At 39.5% G+C, this 23,246-nt stretch overlaps 1 protein-coding gene across 3 annotated transcripts in view; it reads left to right on the top strand.

Annotated features, from left to right (window-relative positions):
* Positions 1-23,246, top strand: part of dlg3 (discs, large homolog 3 (Drosophila)) — a 404,637-nt gene that overhangs the window by 177,059 nt on the left and 204,332 nt on the right. For all 3 annotated transcript variants that reach the window (XM_063060832.1, XM_063060831.1, XM_063060830.1), the window contains exons 4-8: positions 4,620-4,744; positions 11,523-11,692; positions 19,145-19,281; positions 20,178-20,322; positions 21,895-22,045. In XM_063060832.1, coding sequence (XP_062916902.1) covers positions 4,620-4,744; positions 11,523-11,692; positions 19,145-19,281; positions 20,178-20,322; positions 21,895-22,045 — 728 coding nt within the window. The remainder of the gene's footprint in view (positions 1-4,619; positions 4,745-11,522; positions 11,693-19,144; positions 19,282-20,177; positions 20,323-21,894; positions 22,046-23,246) is intronic.

Below are 23,246 nucleotides of genomic sequence, written 5' to 3'. Positions count from 1 at the left end.
GGGTTAAAAAAATCTACAAAATTCCAGTCTAGATTAAAAACAGTCCCTTAGTTTCAGTCTTCCATTGAGTGATTGAATTGTGTTCTAGATAAATATACTGATTCAATTGCAGCATTATAATTAAAGGGATTAAACATGGACAATATTTTGTAGACTTGCGCTTAGATACATGATGCACTGTGACCTCTTCCTGCTCTAGGTCTGTTTTCTTCAATACTGGTTCTCTAGTAAATGAAATTGCTCAATCATTAGGACATAGTGACCAATAATATGTGCTTTCATTGATAGATGGAAGCATTTTTCTGACCCTTGGATGTAATCAATATAGCCACATGCATTTATTTGCAGACCTATTGATTTTTGACAAGGGAAATAGACCCTTTAGTCTCCCTTTATTACAGCCCCAAAAGCAGGTGCTTGTAGCATAGTGGAGACTAGATCTATTGTTCCGTTTCGAAATGTCAGACTTAGTGACAAAGCAAGTAAAAATCTGGACCCTTCAGCCAGTGTTTAGAATTCAGAGAATGTCCTCGCCCCTGTGTATAAACTGTGGATTTACAGCTCGGTCAATGCAAACTGAAACAGATTCTGCAGGAGGAAACACAATATATCTTTTTAAAATTGGCTAAATGCCACTGTGTCTGGAAAGACTCACCTGCAGAAATTAATGAATTATTTCCAAGAGCAAGAGGAAAATTGCATCTCATGAAGGGCTTTAACTTATTAAGTGCCCACATATGCAAGGGCTGCTGCTTAGAGAAGCTCGAACATAAACAACCCATACATTTATTATTGAACCTCTGCACTCGGCATCCCCAAATATTCGCACTGGTTATTTTCTTCATGACTTGACATTAGATTTTTGGCAAAATTTAAGTTCAAGTTTATTGTCATTCTACTGTATACATGTATACTGCCAAACAAGACAATGTTCCTCTGGACCAAGGTGTACAACAGGGAACATAAAACTCACACACAACGCACAAAGTAATATTACCACAAATAAGATAACAAGTAAAAAGGTGCATTAACACAAGTTAAGAAAATAAGCCGGATAACGCTACTGACGCTTCATATGTGATGAGGCCTGGGTGGTGGCGGAGAGTTCAATAATCTCACAGCTCGGGGGATGAAGCTGTTTCCTACCCTAACTGTCCTTGTCCTTATACTATGTAACCTTCAGCCTAATGGTAGCAGGTCAAAGATATTGTTGACACATAGGAGGGATCACTGACAGTGTTAAGGGCCTTGTGTACACAGCACTCCCGATAAATATCTCTGCTGGGTGAAAGAGAGACCCTCGCAAACCTTTGTAGGGACTTGCAGTCAGACACATTGCAATTCCTGTACCAGATGGTGATGTAGCTAGTCAGAACAGATTGATGGTGCTGCTGCAAACATTGATTGGAATAGGTTGGGGGTGTAGGGAAACGTTCGCCTCTATATTCTCAGGAAGTGGAGATTTCTTGACTACAGAGTTGTGCACTCCCAGAAACCTGGGACTCCTAATTCTCTCCACCGAGGAGCCATTTATGCACAGTGAGGAGTGGTCAGCCCGCAGCTTCCTAAAATCCACAATTATCGCTTCGGTCTTGTCCACACTGTGTCTCAAGTTGTTGTGTTTGCACCATTCTACCAGCTGCTTTACTTCCTCTCTGCACGCCATCTTGTGGTTGTTGTTGATGAGGCCAAACCCTGTTGTGTTATCAGTGAACTTGAAGATTCGTTTTGAACTGGATCTAGTAGTGCAGTCATGTGTCAGCCGTGGGCTGAGCACGCAGTCCTGGGGGCACCACTGCTCAGCATGATGGACCTAGAAGTGTTTTCTCATTTCCAGTAGGCTCTCAGTTTAATTCTCAAATTAGGCTTTTTTTCCTCAAATGTTATATGGTTTAGTAATAATACTTTCATGACAATAAATGTTGATGCCCAGAATTAATGTACATAAAACATTGTGATTATTCAATTCAAGAATTACAACTGTGATGATAACACCATGATCTTTTCTTTATGTGACAGTGGGATGTACGAGGCGTGATTGATAAATTCGTGGCCTATGGTAGAAGGAGTCAATTTTATTAAAACTAGCACATTTATTTTTCAACATAGTCCCCTCCCACATTTACATACCTAGTCTAGTGGTCATGGAGCATACGGATCTTGGACCTCCAGAAAGTGTCTACAGCAGGGGTGATGGATAAGTTCGTGGCCCAAAGTAGAAGGAGATGAGGTATTAACTTCAAACTTGCTGATAAATCACTCAGAGTTGAACTGCATGTGCATGTAACGATAGCTGTGTAACTCATCTCCTTCTACCTTAGGCCACAAACTTATCAATCACCCATCTGTGGACACTTTCTGGAAGTCCAAGATCTGTATGCTCCATGACCACTGGTCTAAGTGTGTACATGTAGGAAGGGACTATGTGGAAAAGTAAATGTGCTAGGTTTTCTAAAATTGACTCCTTCTACCTTAGGCCACGAACTTATCAATCACCCCTTGTAGTAGAATTACACAAATCTAGAATATACATGCATCTCTACCACATGTTAATGCTGCCAGTTTTTTTTTTTGTTTCCAGGTAGCCCCCTAGATCCTTGTCTGTGGCTACCACCCTATGATTCCATCTGAGCTGGGATATTCCGATTCCATGTTCTTATTCCCAGCCTCCCGCGCTGCTTCTGCACAGAGCACAGGCTCCCAATTATTTCTAGCTCCCAATTATGTGTGGTCGCCTTCTTCATTCAAAGGCATATTGTCAGTTTAATCAACACACCCATGCCCATACATACATACAGGCCATATATATGCAAATATGCAATGTCCATTTGTCATGACTGAGATCTAGGCTGTTTAGCCCATTACATTTATATTCCAGATGCATGCTGCTGGATTAGGACCATGTTGTCCCGACCTGCTGAATGAGGCAGTCTCCCTCCACAAATTAAACCAATTTCTCCAAGCCTTGCATAGGGAATGACAACTCAAATTGGTCCCTTACTGATTGTCATTGTATTTCAGTCATGAAAAAATGTTACAAAACATTGAAAAAGCAGAATTGTACAATTGAATTTCTAGTGAATGGAATTTTAAAATAATGAAAATTACAGTCATTATACAGAGCTGACAGCTTCACTTGTACATTGGGCATAGAACTTGACCCAGTTACAAACATCATGGGTTCCAGGAAAAGCAGTAAATTCAGACCAATGCAACACACACAAAATGCTGGTGGAACGCAAGGCATTCCACCAGCATTTAGTGTGTGTTGCTTGAATTTCCAGCATCTGCAGATTTCCTCTTGTTTGCGTTTTTAAATTCAGACCAAAATATGTCTTTAAAAGAAAGAGGTTATAAAGGTATCCGGAATAGGGTGTTTGAGAGTGAATGGTCAATGCTGTCACTGTACTGCAAAGGCTTTCCTTATTCCTGGTTTTATTTTCTAGTTATATCGATTAAAGTCCAATTAATAAAGCTAAAAATGTCTAACTGCTAAACACAAAGTGTTTAAAATATTCTATCAGCTTCCCTAGATGGTCAGTGAAATTCTTCAGGAAAATCAGTCTCCTTTCTAATCCAATATTGTAATAAATTAAGTGATTTAAAAAGCATTTGATGCCATTTAGTAATTTAGAATATCCAATAGGCACTTCAGGAATTGTCCAGCATTAGATATCATGAAGGTACACTCTACACACACAAGTAAAAAAAAGTAGATCTCATGGAGAGTGCACAATTTCTGGGTCTACATCAAAAAATATTAAAAAGGATTGATATTAAAGAATGTTATTTTGCAGCCCTTCTGCTATATTGCAACCAGAAGTGATCTTAAACATGATACTTTGCAATCCTTGAAATAAAATTATTCATCTCAAAGTCAGCTCATTTCGGTGCTATTGAGTTATATAGCAACTCCAGTGTTGACATAACAACTTGGTCCTCAGGCGCCCTTTTTACTTATTGCTTCAAAGAGAATCTTCAAGGCATGCAGGAGCTTGACAACACAGGTTACAGAATTACAGATATTTTGGTTAATGTAAAATACCAAAGACATGCATTTATATTTCTGATCATTGAAGGTTATGTAGCAAATTTACAACTTTTTTTAAAAACACATTTGCTGTATTTTTTCTGGAGTTTGTTCATGTTAAAAATTTTCATGTATCACTAATTCAAAATAAAATAAATGATTTCAAAGTAATTGCATGGGTGAGAATCTTTAGCTATAACCTTTCTAATCGATATTTGGTAAGATCAAGTGTCTGTGAACACGAATGTTTCTGATGAAGTATGAGTGTTCGTATAGATAATTTAGGACTGGTCTGAATTGCAGTAAGGGACAGCCAATGGTTCAACAATTTGTTAATGAGGCCCAAGCTTCAGTCTTGTATAATAGAGCAGATTTTCCACTTATCTGCAGCTACTGAGGACCGGGTCATATTAAATTTACAGAAGACCTTGGGCTTCAGTCTGATGCCATTAACTGAAAACTGAGGCTCAGCTGGCCATAGTAATCAGGAACTGAGTTTAATTTTAACTGAGTGATGTGTCCTTTTACAAGTTTATTGATTCTTTGAGTTTTGATTGGTTTAAAAATTGACAAATTTCTGTCCTTGCAGGGTAATTCAGGCCTGGGGTTTAGCATCGCTGGAGGAATCGACAATCCTCATATTCCAGATGATCCAGGGATCTTCATTACGAAGATCATTCCTGGTGGGGCTGCTGCTATGGATGGACGACTTGGGTAACTAATAAGTAACTTTCAAAGAAGGAACTGTTCAATAATATGTATTGTTCAATCAGCTATCACACTTGTTGCTGCATTGTGAGGTGCTTCTACTACTGGTGATCAGCTTTCAGTGTTTCACCTTTGTATTTCATTGAGTTGAAGCTGAAAGCTGTATATGGCAGGATACAATCATAATGTTCATTGGCTTGCTCAGGATGATCCACCTGAAGTGATGGAGCAAAGCCCAGTCTGTCAGCACACAAAAGAGTGCTAATTCCCTGCATTAGTCAGTTTGGCAAATATTCTTCTTAATATGTTTTAACAGTTACTGCATCTTCCAATACTTGTGTTCTCATTCTCTCAGAGTGCATTCTAAGTCCAGTTAAATTTCATGCTTTATTGGTGTTTCTGGTTTGCCCGGTAATTACTCTTTAAGTTACTCCACCAGGATGCATGTTTACTCAAAGCTGTGTGCTTAGCCCACTGCTCTACTCTCTCTACACCCACAACTGTGTGGCTAGGCACAGCTCAAATGCTATCTATAAACTTGCTGATGACATAACTGCTGTTGGCAGGAATTCAGATGGTGTTGAGGAGACGTACAGGAGTGAGATAGACTTGTTAGTTGAGTGGTGCTGCAACAACAACTTTTCACTCAATGTCAGTAAAACCGAGGAATTGATTGTAGACTTCTGGAAGGGGAAATCGAGGAACACACACCAGTCCTCATTGAGGGATCAGAAGTGGAAAGGGTGAGCAGTTTCAAGATTCTGGGTATCAACACCTCTGAAGATCTATCCTGGGTGCAACAAATTGATGCAATTATAAAGAAGGCACAACATCGGCTATATTTCATTAGGAGTTTGAGGAGAATTGATATGTCACTAAAGACTTGCAGGTTTCTACAGATGCACTATGCAGAGCATTTTTACAGGTTCCATCACCATCTGGTATGGAAGGGCCATCGCATAGAATCAAAAAAAGTTGCAAAGATAGCCAGCTCCAGCATGGGAACTAGCCCCCCCAGCATCAAGGACACCTTCAAACGTCAATAGACAATAGACAATAGGTGCAGAAGTAGTCGATGCCTCAAAAGGGCAGCATCTATCATTAAGGACCCCAAAAGCTAGGACATGCCCTCTTTTCTTTGCTACCATCAAGGAGAAGGTACAGGAGCCTGAAGACACACACTGAATGTATCAGGAACAGCTTCTTCCACATCACCATCAGATTTCTGAATGGACAATGAACTCATGAACACTACCCCACTATTTTATAAATTCACTCCCCTTGGAAGTTTTTGTGTTTATTGTTTTACAACATTGCATCACAGTGGTTTTATTTGGCTTTTTTGACAATGATCAACAGAAAAGACTGTTGTGTCAAAATGAAAACAAATGCCTACAAATTGGTCTAAATTTATTACCATTATTAAACACAAAATAATTGATTGCATAATTACTCACCCCTTTCAAGTCAGTATTTAGTAGATGCACTTTGGCAGCAATTAAAGCTGTGAGTCTGTGAATAGGTATCTATCAGCTTTGCACATCTGGGCACTGCAATTTTTCCCCATTCTTATTTACAGAACAACTCGAGCTCTGTCAGATTGCATGGGGATCATGAATGAACAGCCTTTTTCAAGTCCAGCCACAAACTCTCAATTGGATTGAGCTCTGGGATCTGACTTGGCCACTACAGGACATTAACTTTGTTGTTTTTAAGCCATTCCTATGTAGCTTTGGCTTTATGTTTGGCGTCATTGTCTTACCGGAAGACAACTCTTCTCCCAAGTCACAGTTCTCTTGTAGACTGCATCAAGTTTTCTTCCAGGACTTCCTTGTATTTTGCTGCATTCATTTTACCCTCTACCTTTACAAGCTTTCCAGGGCCTGCTGCAGTGAAGCATCCCCACAGCTTGATGCAGCCACCACATGCTTCACGGTAGGGATGGTGTGCTTTTGATGATGTGTGGTGTTTAGCTTACGCCAGACATAACATTTAGTCTGATGGCCAAAAAGCTCAATTTTGGTTTCATGAGACCATTGACTCTTCTTCCAGCTGACGTCAGAGTCTCCCACTTGCCTTATGACAAACTCTAGCCAAGATTTCATGTGAGTTTTTTCTTCAACAGTGGCTTTCTCTTTGCCACTCTCCCATAAAGCTGTGACTGGTGAAGCACCTGGGCAATAGTTATATGTGCAGTTGCTCCCATCTCAGCCATGAAGCTTGTAACTCCTCCAGAGTTGTCATAAGACTCTTGGTGACCTCCCTCACTAGTCCCCTTCTTGTATGGTCACTTAGTTATTGAGGACGGCCTACTCTAGGCAGATTTACAGCTGTGCCATATTTTTTCCATTTCTTGATGATTGACTTAATTGTACTCCAAAGGGTATTCAGTGACTTGGGAGTTTTCTTGTATCCATCTCTTGACTTGAGTTGTTCAATAACCTTTTCACGGAGTTGCTTGGAGTTTTCTTTTGACTTCATGGTGTATTTTTGCCAGAATACTAACTCACCAGCAGATGGACCTTCCAGATACAGGTGTATTTTTATTACAATCAATTGAAACACCTTGACTGCACACAAATCTCCAAAAACAGATCTCCGTTTAACTAATTATGTGACTTCTAAAACTAATTGGCTGCACCAGTGATGATTTGATGTGCCATATTAAAGGGGGGTGGTGAATACATAAAAAATCAATTATTTTGTGTTTTTTTATTTGTAATTAATTTAGATCACTTTATAGAGTTCTGTTTTCATTTTGGCACGAGTCTTTTTCTGTTGATTAATGTCAAAGAAGCCAAATTAAATTCACTGTGATTCATTGTTGTAAAACAATAAAACATGAAAACTTACAAGAAGCAGTGAATACTTTTTATAGGGACTATAAATCTGACTACAATCTGACTCTTTTGTTGTTATCTGTTGACTTTGTTGATTTGTGTGAATTATTATCATATATTAGCATTTTTTTTGCAATAACTTATAGCTATTTTGAAATATATATTGGAGCAATGGTATCTAAATCAAACAGTAAATAAAATCTGTATAGTGTACTACATATATGCCATTGTAAATAAATATATTCCTTTGAGGGAGTGTTAGGATTGGCGGCTCAGTGGTATATTTGCTTAGAATCGTTTGATGCACAGGTAAGAGAGTTCAAGTTCAAGTTTAATTGTCATTCAACCATATGCAGGAATACATCCTCAAAAAAACAGCTGCCACACAGGTTGACTCTGTGGTTAAGAAGGTGTATGGTGCATTGGCCTTCATCAATTGTGGGATTGAGTTTAAGAACCAAGAGGTAATGTTGCAGCTATATAGGACCCTGGTCAGACCCCACTTGGAGTACTGTGCTCAGTTCTGGTCACCTCACTATAGGAAGGATGTAGAAACCATAGAAAGGGTGCACAGGAGATTTACAAGGATGTTGCCTGGATTGGGAAGCATGCTTTATGAGAATAGGTTGAGTGAACTCGGCCTTTTCTCCTTGGAGAGACGGAGGATGAGGGGTGACCTGATAGAGGTGTTCAAGATAATGAGAAGCATTGATCGTGTGGATAATCAGAGGCTTTTGCCCAGGGCTAAAATAGCTAGCACAAGAGAGCATAGTTATAAGGTGCTTGGAAGTAGGTACAGAGGAGACGTCAGTGGTAAGTTTTTTTACACAGTGAGTGGTGAGTGTGTGGAATGGGCTGCTGGTGGCGGTGGTGGAGGCAGAAACGATAGGGTCTTTTAAGAGACTCCTGGATAGGTACATGGAGCTTAGAAAAATAGAGGGCTATGGGTAAAACCTAGGTAGTTCAAAGGTAGGGACATGTTTGGCACAGCTTTGTGGGCCGAAGTGCCTGTATTGTGCTGTAGGTTTTCTATGTTTCTATGTTTACTAAAACAGTGTTTATCTGCGGCCAAGGTGCAATGTACAGTACCAACAGTCACACACAGCACATATAGCGCATATAATTATGATAACAGAAAAACATAGAGTTACAAAAATATATTAAAATATTAATAATATACCTATGTGCTTGAGTGACGTGGCCAAAAAGAAAGGAGTTTATGAAGGACATAACCTTCACGGACATGAAGGACATGTCAATGGATGACATAAGTGCTGTGGAAATGGAAGAGGATAAATAACACCTGATTTCTTGAGAAATTACAAAATTCAAAAATACAAGAAACTTGAAGAATAAAAGAAGGTGAGGAAAAGAAAGACAAGAAGTTGAAAAGAAGAGATAGAGAAAGAATGTGGGTGAAAAAAAGAAAGGTGTAAAAGAGAGAAGGAATGTGAGAAAGAAAAAGAGTGGGAATGAGAGCGTGAAAAGGATCAGGACCACCAGTGAGACCATGACAGGAATTGTGAAAGAATCAAGGATAAAGAAGGGGAGCACAACTGAGAAAGGGATCGAGAGTGGGATAAATAGAGGGAAACAAGCCGGCACCTGGAGGGAAGCAAGGATTAAATTAGATCCAGAGAGAAAAGCGGAGAAAACGAAAGGGTATCCAGGGCTGTCAGAACCACTTCCTGCAGTGCCAGAGTCAACTCCCACAACCACCACGGAGGAAGCCCCAGAACCTAAGATTGTTTCTCAGCCACAAGTCTCACCTGCCAAGCAGTGTGACCTCCCCCCCCCCCGTTAGGAAAGCTGTTAGCCCATGTTATCCCACAAGAGTAAGAAAGCCTCTACAGCAATTAAATTTGTAGACCTGATAATGGCAATTTAAAATATACTATACTGTGGATGTATATATATATATATGTATGTGTGTGTGTGTGTGTGTGTGTGTGTGTGTGGTAGGTATATAAAAGTGTTGGTGCGTGGCCAAGTGGTTAAGGCGTTCGTCTAGTGATCTGAAGGTCGCTAGTTCGAGCCTTGGCTGAGGCAGCGTGTTGTGTCCTTGAGCAAGGCACTTAACCACACATTGCTCTGCAATGACACCAGTGCCAAGCTGTTTGGGTCCTAATGCCCTTCCCTTGGACAACATCGGTGGCATGGGGAGGGGAGACTTGCAGCATGGGCAACTGCTGGTCTTCCATACAACCTTGCCCAGGCCTGCGCCCTGGAAACCTTCCAAGGTGCAAATCCATGGTCTCACGGGACTAACGGATGCCTATATGAAGTATATAAACTGAGAAGTATTCTATATTGATTTGGAGTTTTGTATATTTAATATTTCAGTAATATTCGAATAATATTGTAATATAGGTTATATGTAAAAGTAAGTAAAAGGCATATCATGTCATGCGTGCTCACCTTGCTTAAAGTAAAAACAAATGTACATGAGTTATCTCCCAACTCTGTTATATTCCTTTCAATTAGGTTTTATGTTTTGAAGTGAGAAAACATAAGACAGATGACTATGGAGATGAAATCATTGGTTATATTTAAAGCGGAAGTTGGTAGATTCTTGATTAGTGTCAAAAGTGTCAAAAGTTATGGGGAGAAAGTAGGAGATTGGGATTGAGGGGGAAAATAAATCAGCCATGATTAATGGAGAAATAGACTCGATGGCCAAATGGCCCGATCCTGCTCCTGTACCTTATGGTTTTATGGAATCTAAAGCTAGATGAACTAGAAGACGTAATAAAGTGGGCACTGATTGCACACTCATTTTCTTCTGCTGCTGTAGCCCATCCACGTCAATGTTCGACACATTGTGGATTCAGAGATGTTCCATTGCACATCACTGTTGTAATGCATGGTTACTTGAGTTACTGTCACCTTTCTCTTCTGGCCTCTCTCATTAACAAGACATTTTGGCCCACGGAACTGCCGCACACCGGATTTTTTATTTGTTTTTCACACCTTTCTTGTAAACTCCAAACATTCTTATGCAGAGAAATCCCTGGTGATCAGCAATTTCTGAGATACTCAAACCACCCCTCTGACACCAACAATCATTCCATGGTCAAAGTTCAAAGTAGATTTATTACCAAAGTGCATCTGTGTCACCATGCAGTATTCTAAGATTCATTTCCTTTTGGACATTCAGAGTAAATAGAGAGAAACACAATAGAATCAATGAGAAACCTCACACGACAGATGAGCAAACAACCACTGTGCAAAAGAAAACAAACAGTGTAAATACAAAAATAAAACAATAATAATAACAAATAAGCAATAAATTCACTTAAATCACACTTCTTACCCATGCTAATGTTTGGTCTGAACAACAACTGAACCTTTTGACCATGTCTGCATGCTTTTATGCATTGAGTTGCTGCCACATGATTGGCTGATGATATATTTGCATTAACGAGCAGGCGAGCAGGTGTACTTACTAAAGCGGCCAGTGAGTGGAGATTTTAGTTCATTTTATGGAAGAAGAAGCTGTAGAACTGGGCACAATTACGATGTTTAAAAGACATTTGGACAGAGATATGGGCCAAACTCTGACATGTGGGACTAATTTGAAAAGGTATCCTGGTCAGTTTGCACAAATAAAGGCTGAAGGGCCTGCTTCTGTGCTGCATAACTCTATGACTATTATAAACTCAATGAAATACTAAGAATTCACAATCTCTGATAAATCAGTACATACTGCTTTGTTTTGCTTTAACTTGGAAAACTTTGTTCCATATCTTCTAATCTTGATTGTGTCTTTTTTTTTTAATTTTCATCCCCTCAGCTCATTTATGTATCATGACTAACACAGTCAAATTGTATTCCTGCCAAATATTTTCACAGTTAGCTCTTATAACTCAGGGGCAGTTGAATCAGCACAACTCATGAGGAATGTTTACTCAGAATGACATTATTGATTGTTGTTTGTGTTTTAGGGTCAATGACTGCGTGCTACGAGTCAATGATGTGGATGTCTCTGAAGTTGTTCACAGTAAAGCAGTGGAGGCTCTGAAAGATGCAGGACCTGTTGTTCGACTCTTAGTCCGCAGAAGGCAGCCAGCTGCAGAGGCTATATTAGAAGTGAATCTTCTAAAAGGACCCAAAGGTAAAAGTATGTTATTACTGACTATTCATCATCTTGAAAACTCAAAACATGGCTTCCTTGTTCTTTTACTGTAGTAGAGTCTCTGGAGAAGTGTAGTTAGCCCTACTTGCAGAATCTGCTCAATGTTATTATAGCATTGGACTTGCTCCAAAATATTAACAATGAATTTTGCACACATAACATAAATAGTAGCTCACTGTTCCCTGCTTCACTAACACAAATAGCACCTGGGCTTTCATATTCTTAGCAACACAATCATGCTCAGTCCCAGTAGTAACACCTGCATTTCTCCTGTATTATTAATACAGAAGGCCTGGCAATCTCAGACTCTAATACAAAATTGATGGGTACTTCCAACTTGCATTGTGTCCAGGCAGTTCCAATCCCTGTAATACACAGTGGCTGAGCATAGCAGTGCTCAGCAACTGAAAATTCCTCACCTTGGTAGTAGATAGTGTCTGGGCAGCTGCAGGCATAATTACATGAAGAATCCTTAACCTTAAAAGTTACCTAACCAGCTGAGTGTTTCCAATGTTTTTTGCTGTCAGTTCTGCAGCATGAAGAGTCCAGTGCTAGCAATTTACAGTGACTGGGGATTCTTGTTCTCGTAATATGTAATGTATAGACATTCTCAGTCTTGGAGTTCTGAAAGGAATGGATATAGGAGTGGAGAATGCCTTGGTTATCATTGTCCAAAATTCTGTAGATTGATAGGATGATCATACCATGTAGTTTGAGTTGGAGTGTGATGAGAAGATTATCCAGGAATATTAAGGACCCTCACAGGAGATTGGTGAACAGGTTGAGAGCACATGAAATTAAAGGTGACGTGCTACCAAAGTTTAAGAGGTAGGAATTAAACAGTAGGAATAAATGAGTTCTCTTTCAAGTTGACAGTCAGCGCCAAGTGGGTTTTTACTGTTTACTGTTTGGCACGAGGGGACTAAATGTAAAATATGCAAGATATTAAGTAAGAATGTGAGTAGATGCAAAAAGGTTTCAAGGGGATATAGATAAGCTGAGTGATTGCACATCGACATGGCATGAGGGGTAGCCTACACCAAAACATGAGGTTATCCATCAGTAGAAAAATTGCTGAGATAGAGTATCTTAAATGTTCAGAGACTTGATTGCCCTTGCACATGAGTTGTTGAAAGTTAACAGGCAGGTGCAGCAAGCAGTTAGGACTCAGATAATATTTTGTTGTTAGTAAGCATCTTTTCCAGCCCTCTCCTCCACGATTTACCTCTAATTCTAACTTGGTGATTCCCTACTGTTATGGCCTTCGCTCTACTTCTGTATTGTTCAATGGTAACTTAACCCGAGATTGAATCCAAGGATTAATTTCTGAAGTGAGATTGCATAAGATAGCGTTGTTTTCCCTTGAAATTTGAAAGTTCTGAAGTGATGTGATGAAATTTTGTTTAGATTCTGAGAAGGGATGATTTGTACTTGTACTGTTCCGGTTCTTTGGGGAATTTGAGACTGAAGGCATCTTGAGGACTGGAATGGGTATTTCTGCAATTTGAGAGGGAGAAGCATAAGTCATGTCTATCAATATCACAATGGAATAAAGGGAATTACAGAGGCATGAGAGAGGAACTTGCCCAGGTGGATTGGAGGGGGGATACTGGCGGGGATGATGGCAGAGTAGAGATGGCTGAAGTTTCTGAAACTAGTTCACAAGGCACGGGATAGATATGACCCATAGAAGAAGTTGTTCTCAAATGGCAGGGCTAGGCAACCGTGGCTGAGAAGGGAAATTAAGGAATGCGTAAGAACCAAGGAAAGGGCATATAACGTAGCAAACATGAGTGGGAAGTTGGATGATTGGAAAGCTTTTAAAATCCAACAAAAGGCAACGAAAAAAGCTGTAAGAAGGAAAAGATGCAATATTAGGGCAAACTAGCCGTTAATGTAAAACAGGATACTAAAAGTTTTTTCAGTTAAATAAATACGAGTAAAAGGGAGGTGAGAGTTGATATTGGACCACTGGAAAATGACTCTGGTGAGGTAGTAATGGGGAACCATCAAATGGCAGATGAACTTAATAAGTACTTTGCTTCCATCTTTACTGTGGAAGATGCTAGCTGTATACCAGAAGTCTGTGAGTGTCAGGGAGCAAGAGTTAGTGTCATTGCTATTACAAAGGAAAAAGTGCAAGGCAAACTGAAAGGTCTTAAGGTGGGTTAGTCACATGGATCAGATGGACTACATCCCAGAATCCTGAAAGAGTTGCTGAAGAGATAACAGATGCATTGGTCATGATCTTTCAAGAATCACTTGATTCTGGCATGTTCTCAGGGGGCTATAAAATTGCAAATGTAACTGTAACTCCACTATTTAAGAAGGGGGGAAGGTAAAAGTGAGGAAATTATAGGCCAGTTAGCCTAACCTCAGTGGTTGGGAAAGTGTTGGAGTCTATTATTAAGGACGAAGTTTCAGGGTATTGAAGATTAATGATAAAATAAGTCAAAGTTAGTATGGTTTCTGTAAAGGAAAATCTTGCCTGACAAAACTGTTGGAATTCGTCGAAGAAGTAACAAGTAGGGTGGACAAAGGAGAGGCAGTGGATGTCATTAACTGAGATTTTCAGAAGTTGCCTCACATGAGGATGCTTAACAAGATAAAATCCTAAGGTGTGACAGGAAAGATACTGGCATGGATAGAGGAATGGCTGACAGGCATGAGGCTGCGAGTGGGAACATAGTGGGTGTTTTCTGATTGGCTACCAGTGACTAGTGGCGTTTCTCAAGGGTCGGTACTGGAATCATTACTTTTCACGTTGTTTGTCAATGATTTAGATAATGGAATTGATGGCTTTGTGGAAATTTTGCGGATGATACAAAGATAGGTGGAGAGATAAGTGGTGTTGAGGAAGCAACGCGATTACAGCAGGGCTTAGACAAATTGGAAGAATTAGTGAAAAAAGTGGCAGATGGAATACAGTGTTGAGAAATGTATGATAATGCATTTGATGGCCACAGGCAGGAAGCCATTCCTGCCTGTGACCATCAAACTTTACAACTCCTCCCTCGGAGGGTCAGATACCCTGAGCCAATAGGCTGGTCCTGGACTTATTTTCTGGCATAATTTACATATTATTATTTAATTATTTATAGTTTTATATTGCTATATCTATACTCCATTCTTGGTTGGTGCAACTGTAATGAAACCCAGTTTCCCTCAGGATCATTAAAGTATGACTATGACTATGACTAATAGTGCAGACTATTATTTAAATGGAGAGAAGGTTCAAACATCAGAGGTGCATAGGGACTTAGGAGTCCTCTTGCAAGACTCCCAGAAGGTTAATTTACAGGCTGAGTCTGTGGTACAGAAGGCAAATGCAATGTTGGCACTTATTTCAAGGGGAATAGAATATAAAAAAAAGGAGATAATGCTGAATCTTTATTAAGACATTAGTCAGACCGCACTTGAAGTATTGTCAACAGTTTTGGGCCCCTATTTTCAGAAAGGATGCATTGTCATTGGAGAGATCCAGGGGAGGTTCATGAGGATGATTCCAGGAATGAAGAGGTTAACATATGGGGAGTGTTTGGCAGCTTTGGACCTGTACTCAATGGAATTTAGAAGAATGCATGGGAATCTCATTGAAACCTACCGAATGTTGAAAGGACTAGATAAGGTAGAGGTAGAGAGGATGTTTCCTCTGGTGGGGGTATCTAATTAGAGGGCACAGCCTCAAAATTGAGAGGTAACCTTTTAGAACAGAAGTAAGGAGGAATTTTTTTAGTTTGAGTATGGTCATTCTGTGGAATGCTCTGCCACAGACTGCGGTTAAGGCCAAGTCCGTAGGTGTATTTTAAGCGGAGGTTGATAGATTCTTGATTGGTCAGGACATCAAAGGGTATGGTGAGAGGGCAGGTGTATGAGGTTGAATGGGAACCAGGATCAGCCATGATGAAATGGCAGAGCGGACTCGATGGAATGAATGGCCTAATTTTCCTCCTATGTCTTACGGTCTTGTTTCGAAATGAATGAAGAAATGCTTCCACTTGCAGAGTCAGGTAGATGTAATTCTTAAATATTGTCAGTTGGTAATTTTGGGCATACAGTTGATATATTTTTTTAAGCAAAGGAATTAAGTGACATGGGGTGAGGGAGGTCTATGTTGTTATGTCACAGATAGGACCTATCTATAGGACTATTGATCTTGAAACCATTTGGATAATAATGGACTGACAGAGAGAAGTAAATCTGTACCATTATGACTAAGATCTAAGATCGCCATGAGCTACAAAGAGCATATCTTCTGGTCTAGTTACTGACAGATGATGAGTCACATTCCATTTGAAATCTTGCTAACATCAACCTGCAAGCTTTGCATTCTACTCCTCTGTGTAAAAAATTGTGATGTAGCTGAATGGGCAGCAGAAGTCTTCAATGCATGAAATTTCGAGGGACTAAGGGTGTTTATATGTTTATAGACAAACTTAAGATGTTTGCTTAAAAATTCACAAAGTTAAAAAAGTATTGGAGGAACTGAACTGATTAGCAGTCCAATTATAAGGTTATGTTAGGAAGAAAAACAGTGACAGAACAACGAATAAAAAAAAGAGATCATCTCATATTCTCAGGCTTTCCTTCAGGACTGAAGATTAAGCTTGCTTCCACTCTTTTTCTGTGGGTTGTATGGTGACTAAGGAATTGCAGATTCTTCCACTGGGTGCAGGGGTGACTGACTGGCAGACAGATGGGCAGCTTGTGAGGTGAATATAACCCTAAAATTGCAGCCCAACACAAAGTGACTAATACTTAGTCACCGACCTTTCAGCAGGAAAGTGATCAGTCTTTGTTTGGAATGGTGTGGGATGAGTTCAATGAGTCCCATTTAATGTCGGAGGAATGTATACAATGTACATCCAGACATTCTTTACCTCCGCAGACATCCACGAAAACAGAAGAGTGCCCAAAGATTGAATCACAGTTAAAACGTTCAAGCCCCAAAGCCTCCCCCAACTCCCCCTTCCCACGTGCAAGCATCAACAAAGCAACGACCTTGAGAAGAATAATCCCAATGACTGTCTAAGATTCCTGCTGATCATGAAAAGTGAAGAAAAAGATTAATGCCCATCATGTATTAACTGTTCTCTGCCATTACTTAGCCCCCTGCAATAACACTCAAAAGAACAAGTTAGATGCCATTGATGCAATTCTGATGTGCAATAGAGCTTGACATTCTCGAGTACCATAATGGGAGGGCATAATAGTGTATCTCCTGTTCATTTAAACAACATAAAAAGCTTTTTCCATCTTTGTGCAGTCATCTTCAGGCTACTGCTGTGCTAGTGAAGCAGCAAAGTCCTCAGACTGGACAAACTGGGATGTAAGAAAATGCAGAGATATTGAATATTTAAAGAATACTTATTGCCATTCTTCTATACTACTCCCTATTTAAATGTAGGTAATTATTTTTTATAGTCTTCTCAGAGATAACTATAAAAATCCCCATCAGCACATGCAGTATAACCATCAAGTGGTGTGTTTATCCCCTGCTGTATTTGCTTTAGACTTGTGACTGTGAGGCTAAGCACAGCTCCAAAGCCATTTATAAGTCTGCTGATGACACCACTGTTGTTGGCCGAATCAAAGGTGGTGATGAATATAGGAAGGAGACTGAAAATCTGGCTGAGTGGTGCCACAACAACCTCTTAGTCAATGTCAGAAAGACTAAGGAGCTGATTGTTGACCATAATGGAAACTAGAAATCCATGTGTCAGTCCTCACTGGTGGATCAGAGGTGGAGAGGGTCAGCAACATTAAATTCCTTTGCATTAGCATTTCAGAGGACCTGTCCTTTGTCCAGCATGGAAGTGGCATTACAAAGAAAGCACAGCAACGCTTTTACTTTCTTAGAAGTTTGCGAAGATTTTGTATGTCATCTAAAACTTTGCCAAACTTCTATATACTGACTGGTTTTTTCATGGCCTGGTATGAAAACACCAATGAGCTTGAATGGAAAATCCTATGAGAAGTAGTGGCTAGGGCCCAGAATATAATGGGGTAAAGCCATCCCGACCATTGAGCACATCTGCACGGAGGCCTGTCGTAGGAAAGCAGCATCTATCATCAGGATGCCATCACCCAGATCATCAGCAAGAAGGTACAGGAGCCTCTGGATCCACACCACCAGGTTCAGGAACAGTTATCACTCTTAACTATCAGACCCTCGAACCAGCGGAGATAACTTCACTCGCACCAACACTGAACTGTTCCCACTTCCGTATGGACTCACTTTCAAACACTCTTCATCTCAGGTTCTCGATATATATTGCTTATTTATTTATTATTATTTTATTATATATTTGCACAGTTTGTTGTCTTTTTCACATTGGTTGTTTGTCCATTTTGTGTGTGGTTTTTCATCGATTCTATTGTGTTTCTTTGCATTTACTGTGAATGCCTACAAGAAGATGGATCTCAAGTTTGTATGTAGTGAAATACTGTACTTTGATAATGAATTTACTTTGAACTGAACTTGGAGTTGTCTGACAGGCTGTGTTCTTGGAATATTTCAAAATGTTAAACTTAAAACAAGAGAGGTATATGAAAAAAATGTCAACCGAGTGTCCAGTTCACTAGTTTTGCTAATAAGTTGTTTTCTTTAAGTCTAAGAATAAGTAGTGAGTTAAGAACAATCTCTATTAAAAGGAGTCTTACCAGCAATCCTTAATGAAGCCACACTTTAAAAAAAATCTCTCAGGAGGCAAAACACAATTAGTAAAGTGTAAGGGATTGCAATCATCAGATAATTTGCAAAATATTGTACAGCTGGCTCATTAACATGTTTCTGTGATGCTCCTGGCAAGTCAAGATTGATATGTTGGATCTGCTTTCGGGGACAGGAGCTAGAATGTTGCACGGCAACCAACTGTGAACATTCTGTTTCCATATATCCAACCCTTGAATTACAACCTTGATACAAAATACCCTGATTTATATATCACGACCTTTTGGGAGAGGGATCAGATCGCATTGGTTGGATTGGGGTGGGCAGGAAAAGAGTAGACTCAATGATCACTAAAAATAAGTTGTGCAGGTGATTATGGAGGTAAGAATCATGTTCAAGGACTGGAAGGGCAAACAGTAAAGTAATTGGGCATGGGATTGCTGATCAAGACCTTCATTAGAGTGTCAAGGTTGAAATGGATTTCTTCTCACATCTTTTTCTCAATTACTCTATGAATTTACTTATGTTCATGGATAGAGTGTCCATAACTTACAGAGATCTTTATTGTATTAGCCAAATTTCATGAACTGCAGGGTTATGATTATTGTGATTCTTTTAAAACCAAACATGTACAAGAGACTATTGGGTCCCTTGCAGTCTAAACAATAATTTAACGCTCTGTTTATCATGGTCTGAATCTTATATGGCCTCTTTTCTAGCATTATACTGCAAATGAGTAATTAATGCTATTCTCCTAGGCCTAGGTTTCAGTATTGCTGGCGGGATTGGAAATCAGCACATTCCTGGAGATAACAGTATCTATATAACCAAAATCATTGAAGGTGGAGCAGCCCAGAAAGATGGTAGGCTGCAAACAGGAGATCGGCTACTTGCCGTAAGTTTTCTACGTCTGAAAAACTTCACTGTTTTCAATTACTTCGTTCTTAACAAATGTGAAGCTAAACATATTTTACAAGTAAATTGCATCTCGAGAAAGCAAATTCAGAGGAATGAAACATTTTGGAAGGAGAATGAGCAGAATGAGAATAAAATCAGTGATACAATTCTAGTGTGGGTGCAATGACAATGAGATCTGGGGCTTACATACTCAAAATTCTGCAGGTGGGCGGAGATGGTAAGAAGGGTGTTTATAAAAATAGCTTATTGCTATCCATAGTTTTGGTAATGGAGGTAAAATGTGAAAATGCAAATGCATAATTCTATACTTTTAGAAATCAATAGCTGGGCATCAGTTGGAGCATTCTGTCAAGTTCTGAGAAGCACTCTTTAGGAAGAATACTGGCCTAGCACAGATTGTAGAAAATGTTCATTGGAACTGTACTGCAGATAAAGAACTTCATTTAAGAATTAAAATTAAAGAAACTGGGATTGTTCTCTTCAGAGCAAAGAAGGCTTGGAAGATTTAATAGAAATATTCAAAACCTTATGGCAAATTTGAAAGAGTGCTTTGGAGAAATTATTTCCATGGACCTTAGCAGTTAAAGGAGACATTTAGCACAAGGACCAGAGAGGAAATAAGATTTTTTTAAATAAAATAAATGTTCGCATCTTGAATATCCTGTTTCTAAAGGTAGTGAAAGCAGATTTGACCATTACTTTCAAAACTGAAAGTTTGCTGAGCATTTTTGCATGATCAAGGAAACGGAGCTAATTGGATATCTGACGGAAAGTTAGCACAGGCACAGGTGGAAGTGTGAATTGTGGAGGTGGAGGTGGAGGTGCAGGATCAGCTGGAGGAAATTTACAGAGCTCACTCTTTGTTCTGGACAGGTGAATAATATCAGCCTGCAGGAGGTACGGCATGAAGAAGCTGTAGCAGCTCTCAAGAACACTTCAGATATGGTCTATCTGAAAGTTGCTAAGCCTGGCGGCAGTCACCTTAATGATGTATATGCACCTCCTGACTATGCTAGCAGTAAGTATTTACTGTTTTATCATTTGTATTGGCATTACTTTTGTCAAAGTGAGAGAGGAAAATGTGCACAATATAGTCTTTGTGTGGAAATTCTGAAGAGGCTAGTTTCCTGTCCCTTGTTAATTTCATGACTGTGACTGGAAGTCTTTCTCCATCAACGTGTAACCCATGAACACATGGAAAGTGGAGGAGATAAGTGAAGCCACATTCTCATATGACTGCTGCACTCATTTCTGAGTTATACCTGATCTTAGAGTACTGTGCGTAAGAGGGGATAACTGTATCTATATAACCAAAATCATCAAAGATGGGCCAAGCAGCTTTCTGTCATTGGGTCAGGCAGCCTCCATCGAGGCAAAGAGATGTTGCTCATTTGGGTCAACACCTTATGTCAGAACTCTCATGCATGGTCTCGGTCCTAAACACTGGCAGTTCCTCTGCCTCTACAGATGCTGCCTAACTCCTGAGTTCTTAAAGAGATTACAGCATTTTGTGTCTCCAGCTTTCCATCTTTAGTAGGAACTTGGGCAGAGGGGTATTAAACTTAGTCAAACTTAGTTCACGTAGTCTGCATGGACCTTGGCAATATTTTCACACCATTTATGAAGCAATGGGTGAGAACTGAATGCAGATTACTACCCACTTGCCGCAAAACCAGCTAGAATACAAATCAGCCCCCAATCTTCTGTCAGATCTGATTCTAGATTTCTCTGCCTGGTTCATGAAGCATCTAGCCATTTTCCTTTGATTTGTGGAGATGGAATAGAACATGGGTGTGCTGCCCATTCCACTGAACATTCATGTTGGATTTAATCTTTTCCAAGACGCTACACCCTGACGCATTCCCGTCTGACCTACATCACATTCTAACATATCATCACTTGGTATATAGTTTCCTGATTCCCATCCTGGGCTACATTTAGCCTAATATAACTCATGGCTGGTCACCTTTCTCACTGTCTGACCTCTGATAAATGAAGGAAAAAAATAGGTGCTTGTATTTGTACATCACCTTTGAACCATAGGATATGTTGCAGCCAATTTAATATGCAGTCACTGTTGAATTGTTGAAAAACAATTCAACAGTGACTGCTGGCAAATGTGTGCATAACGAGTTCCCACAGATAGCAGTGCAGTAATGAATAGATAACTCATTTCAGTGGTGTTGATTGAGGAATAAATGTTGAATAGGACACTCCCATGTTCTTCTTGAAAAAACCGTCATTAGATCATTTATATCAGTTTTGGATAGCAGATTAGTTTAATGTTCTATCCGAAAGATATCACATCATAATAAAGAAATCTTTTAGTAATTCCCTTGGATATCAGCATGCTTGAGTGCCTAAATGGGAATTAATTCCACAATTTTATGATTCAGTGAAAGTCCTATCAACTGAACATGACTAACATCTGCAAAATAAGCTTAGTATGGAGCAAGGAGTTGCCATTTCCAAATTCAAAACAACCATTTTGCTGCTCCAATACGCTGCTATAGGGCAATATGTAAAAAGTCACATTTACTCTGGCTCTGTTGTTCTTCGCTAATTCAATGCATTTATCTTTGCGTTGCAGCATTTTCAACCCTCACAGAGAATCATGTGAACACTGGTATGAATTACATGGGTGGAGTTGAGAGCAAACCCACATATCCACTGCCAGCAATCACATCAGGACGTTATTCTCCAGTTCCTCGGCATGTCATGGGAGATGACGACTTCACAAGGTCAGTCTCTGTTAAAACCGTGCAATAGCATGCTAGTCTGTAGCCTTACAATTGTACGTGGAGACCGTAATTTTTCTTTGAACAAATTTCATAGAAGGTTCAGATTGCTTGGCCATTCTTGATGGGAAAAATGATTTCCAAAGAAATTCTATTGTCCATTTTATTTTAAGGTCCAGTGGATTAAAATTTAAATGTTATATTTCAACGTTTGAGGTTGCATGATTACAGTTTGGACGATAAGATGAAAAGAATTGAAAGATGTGGAATGGATTAACTGCTGATTAAGACAAAACAGAGTAGCACATGAATTATTACCACAAAAGAGAATAAATGCCATGTTGTCTTAGAGACTAGAATCCAGGAATTGATTCAGAAAAACAGAACTTGGGTCTTAAATGTAATTTTGAACAATATGTGGACATATTTCTCAAATATTTGCACCATAATTAACAAAAGGCTTCAAAAAGTGCAATGTGTGTTTGTTAAATCTTGTTACTGTCAAACGTAAGGTGAAGGTGAGGACAGAACTCATCATTTTTTTTCCCTCCTTGGCTGTTAAATTTTGACTGGAAATGTCACATATGAAGAAATATTCATTGCCCTGCTACTAACAGGCTTTTTTAACAGACTTATTCAAGTTATGCCAACAGAATTTGTTACATTTCTTAGGAAGTTATCCTCTGATGTTTTAAGCCATAATTAATACAAGAGTGTACAGGACATTGGATTATGCCATTTCTAATCTTTGTCGTCTTGTGGATTGGAACAGAAGTATTTTAAAATGATAGCAGAGGAGCAGAGCTTGCGTGTGGGATGTAATGTTGGAGTGTCATCAGGTATGTTTGAGTAAGTAAATGAATGACAAACAAAAATTGAAAGCATGAGAATAATTCCTTAGAAAAGAGGACCTCCACCCATGACTTATTGGCCTTGCATGTTCTTTGAGGCACTGGCCTCATGAGGCCAACGGTTTAGATGCGTCCTTCCTCTCAAAGCAGATATTTGCTCTTTCATACTGATTGTAATGTTTTAATAGAAGCTCATGGAAAAAGGACATTTACTGAAAAGAGGAATGAGAAGGAAGGCTTGTGTCATCAAAGGCTTAGTTCCCTCTTATGTGTCTGAGTATATATCAAGCAGGAACCTTATATGGATTTTTTTGCCTGATATTTGTAATGGACCATCATGTAGCATGTCATCT

This window comes from Mobula hypostoma, chromosome 10, assembly GCF_963921235.1.
Source record: "Mobula hypostoma chromosome 10, sMobHyp1.1, whole genome shotgun sequence".
In the NCBI taxonomy this organism is placed as follows: domain Eukaryota; kingdom Metazoa; phylum Chordata; class Chondrichthyes; order Myliobatiformes; family Myliobatidae; genus Mobula; species Mobula hypostoma.
The sequence above is the reverse complement of the archived record's forward strand: the minus strand, read 5'-3'. Positions and strand labels throughout refer to the sequence as shown.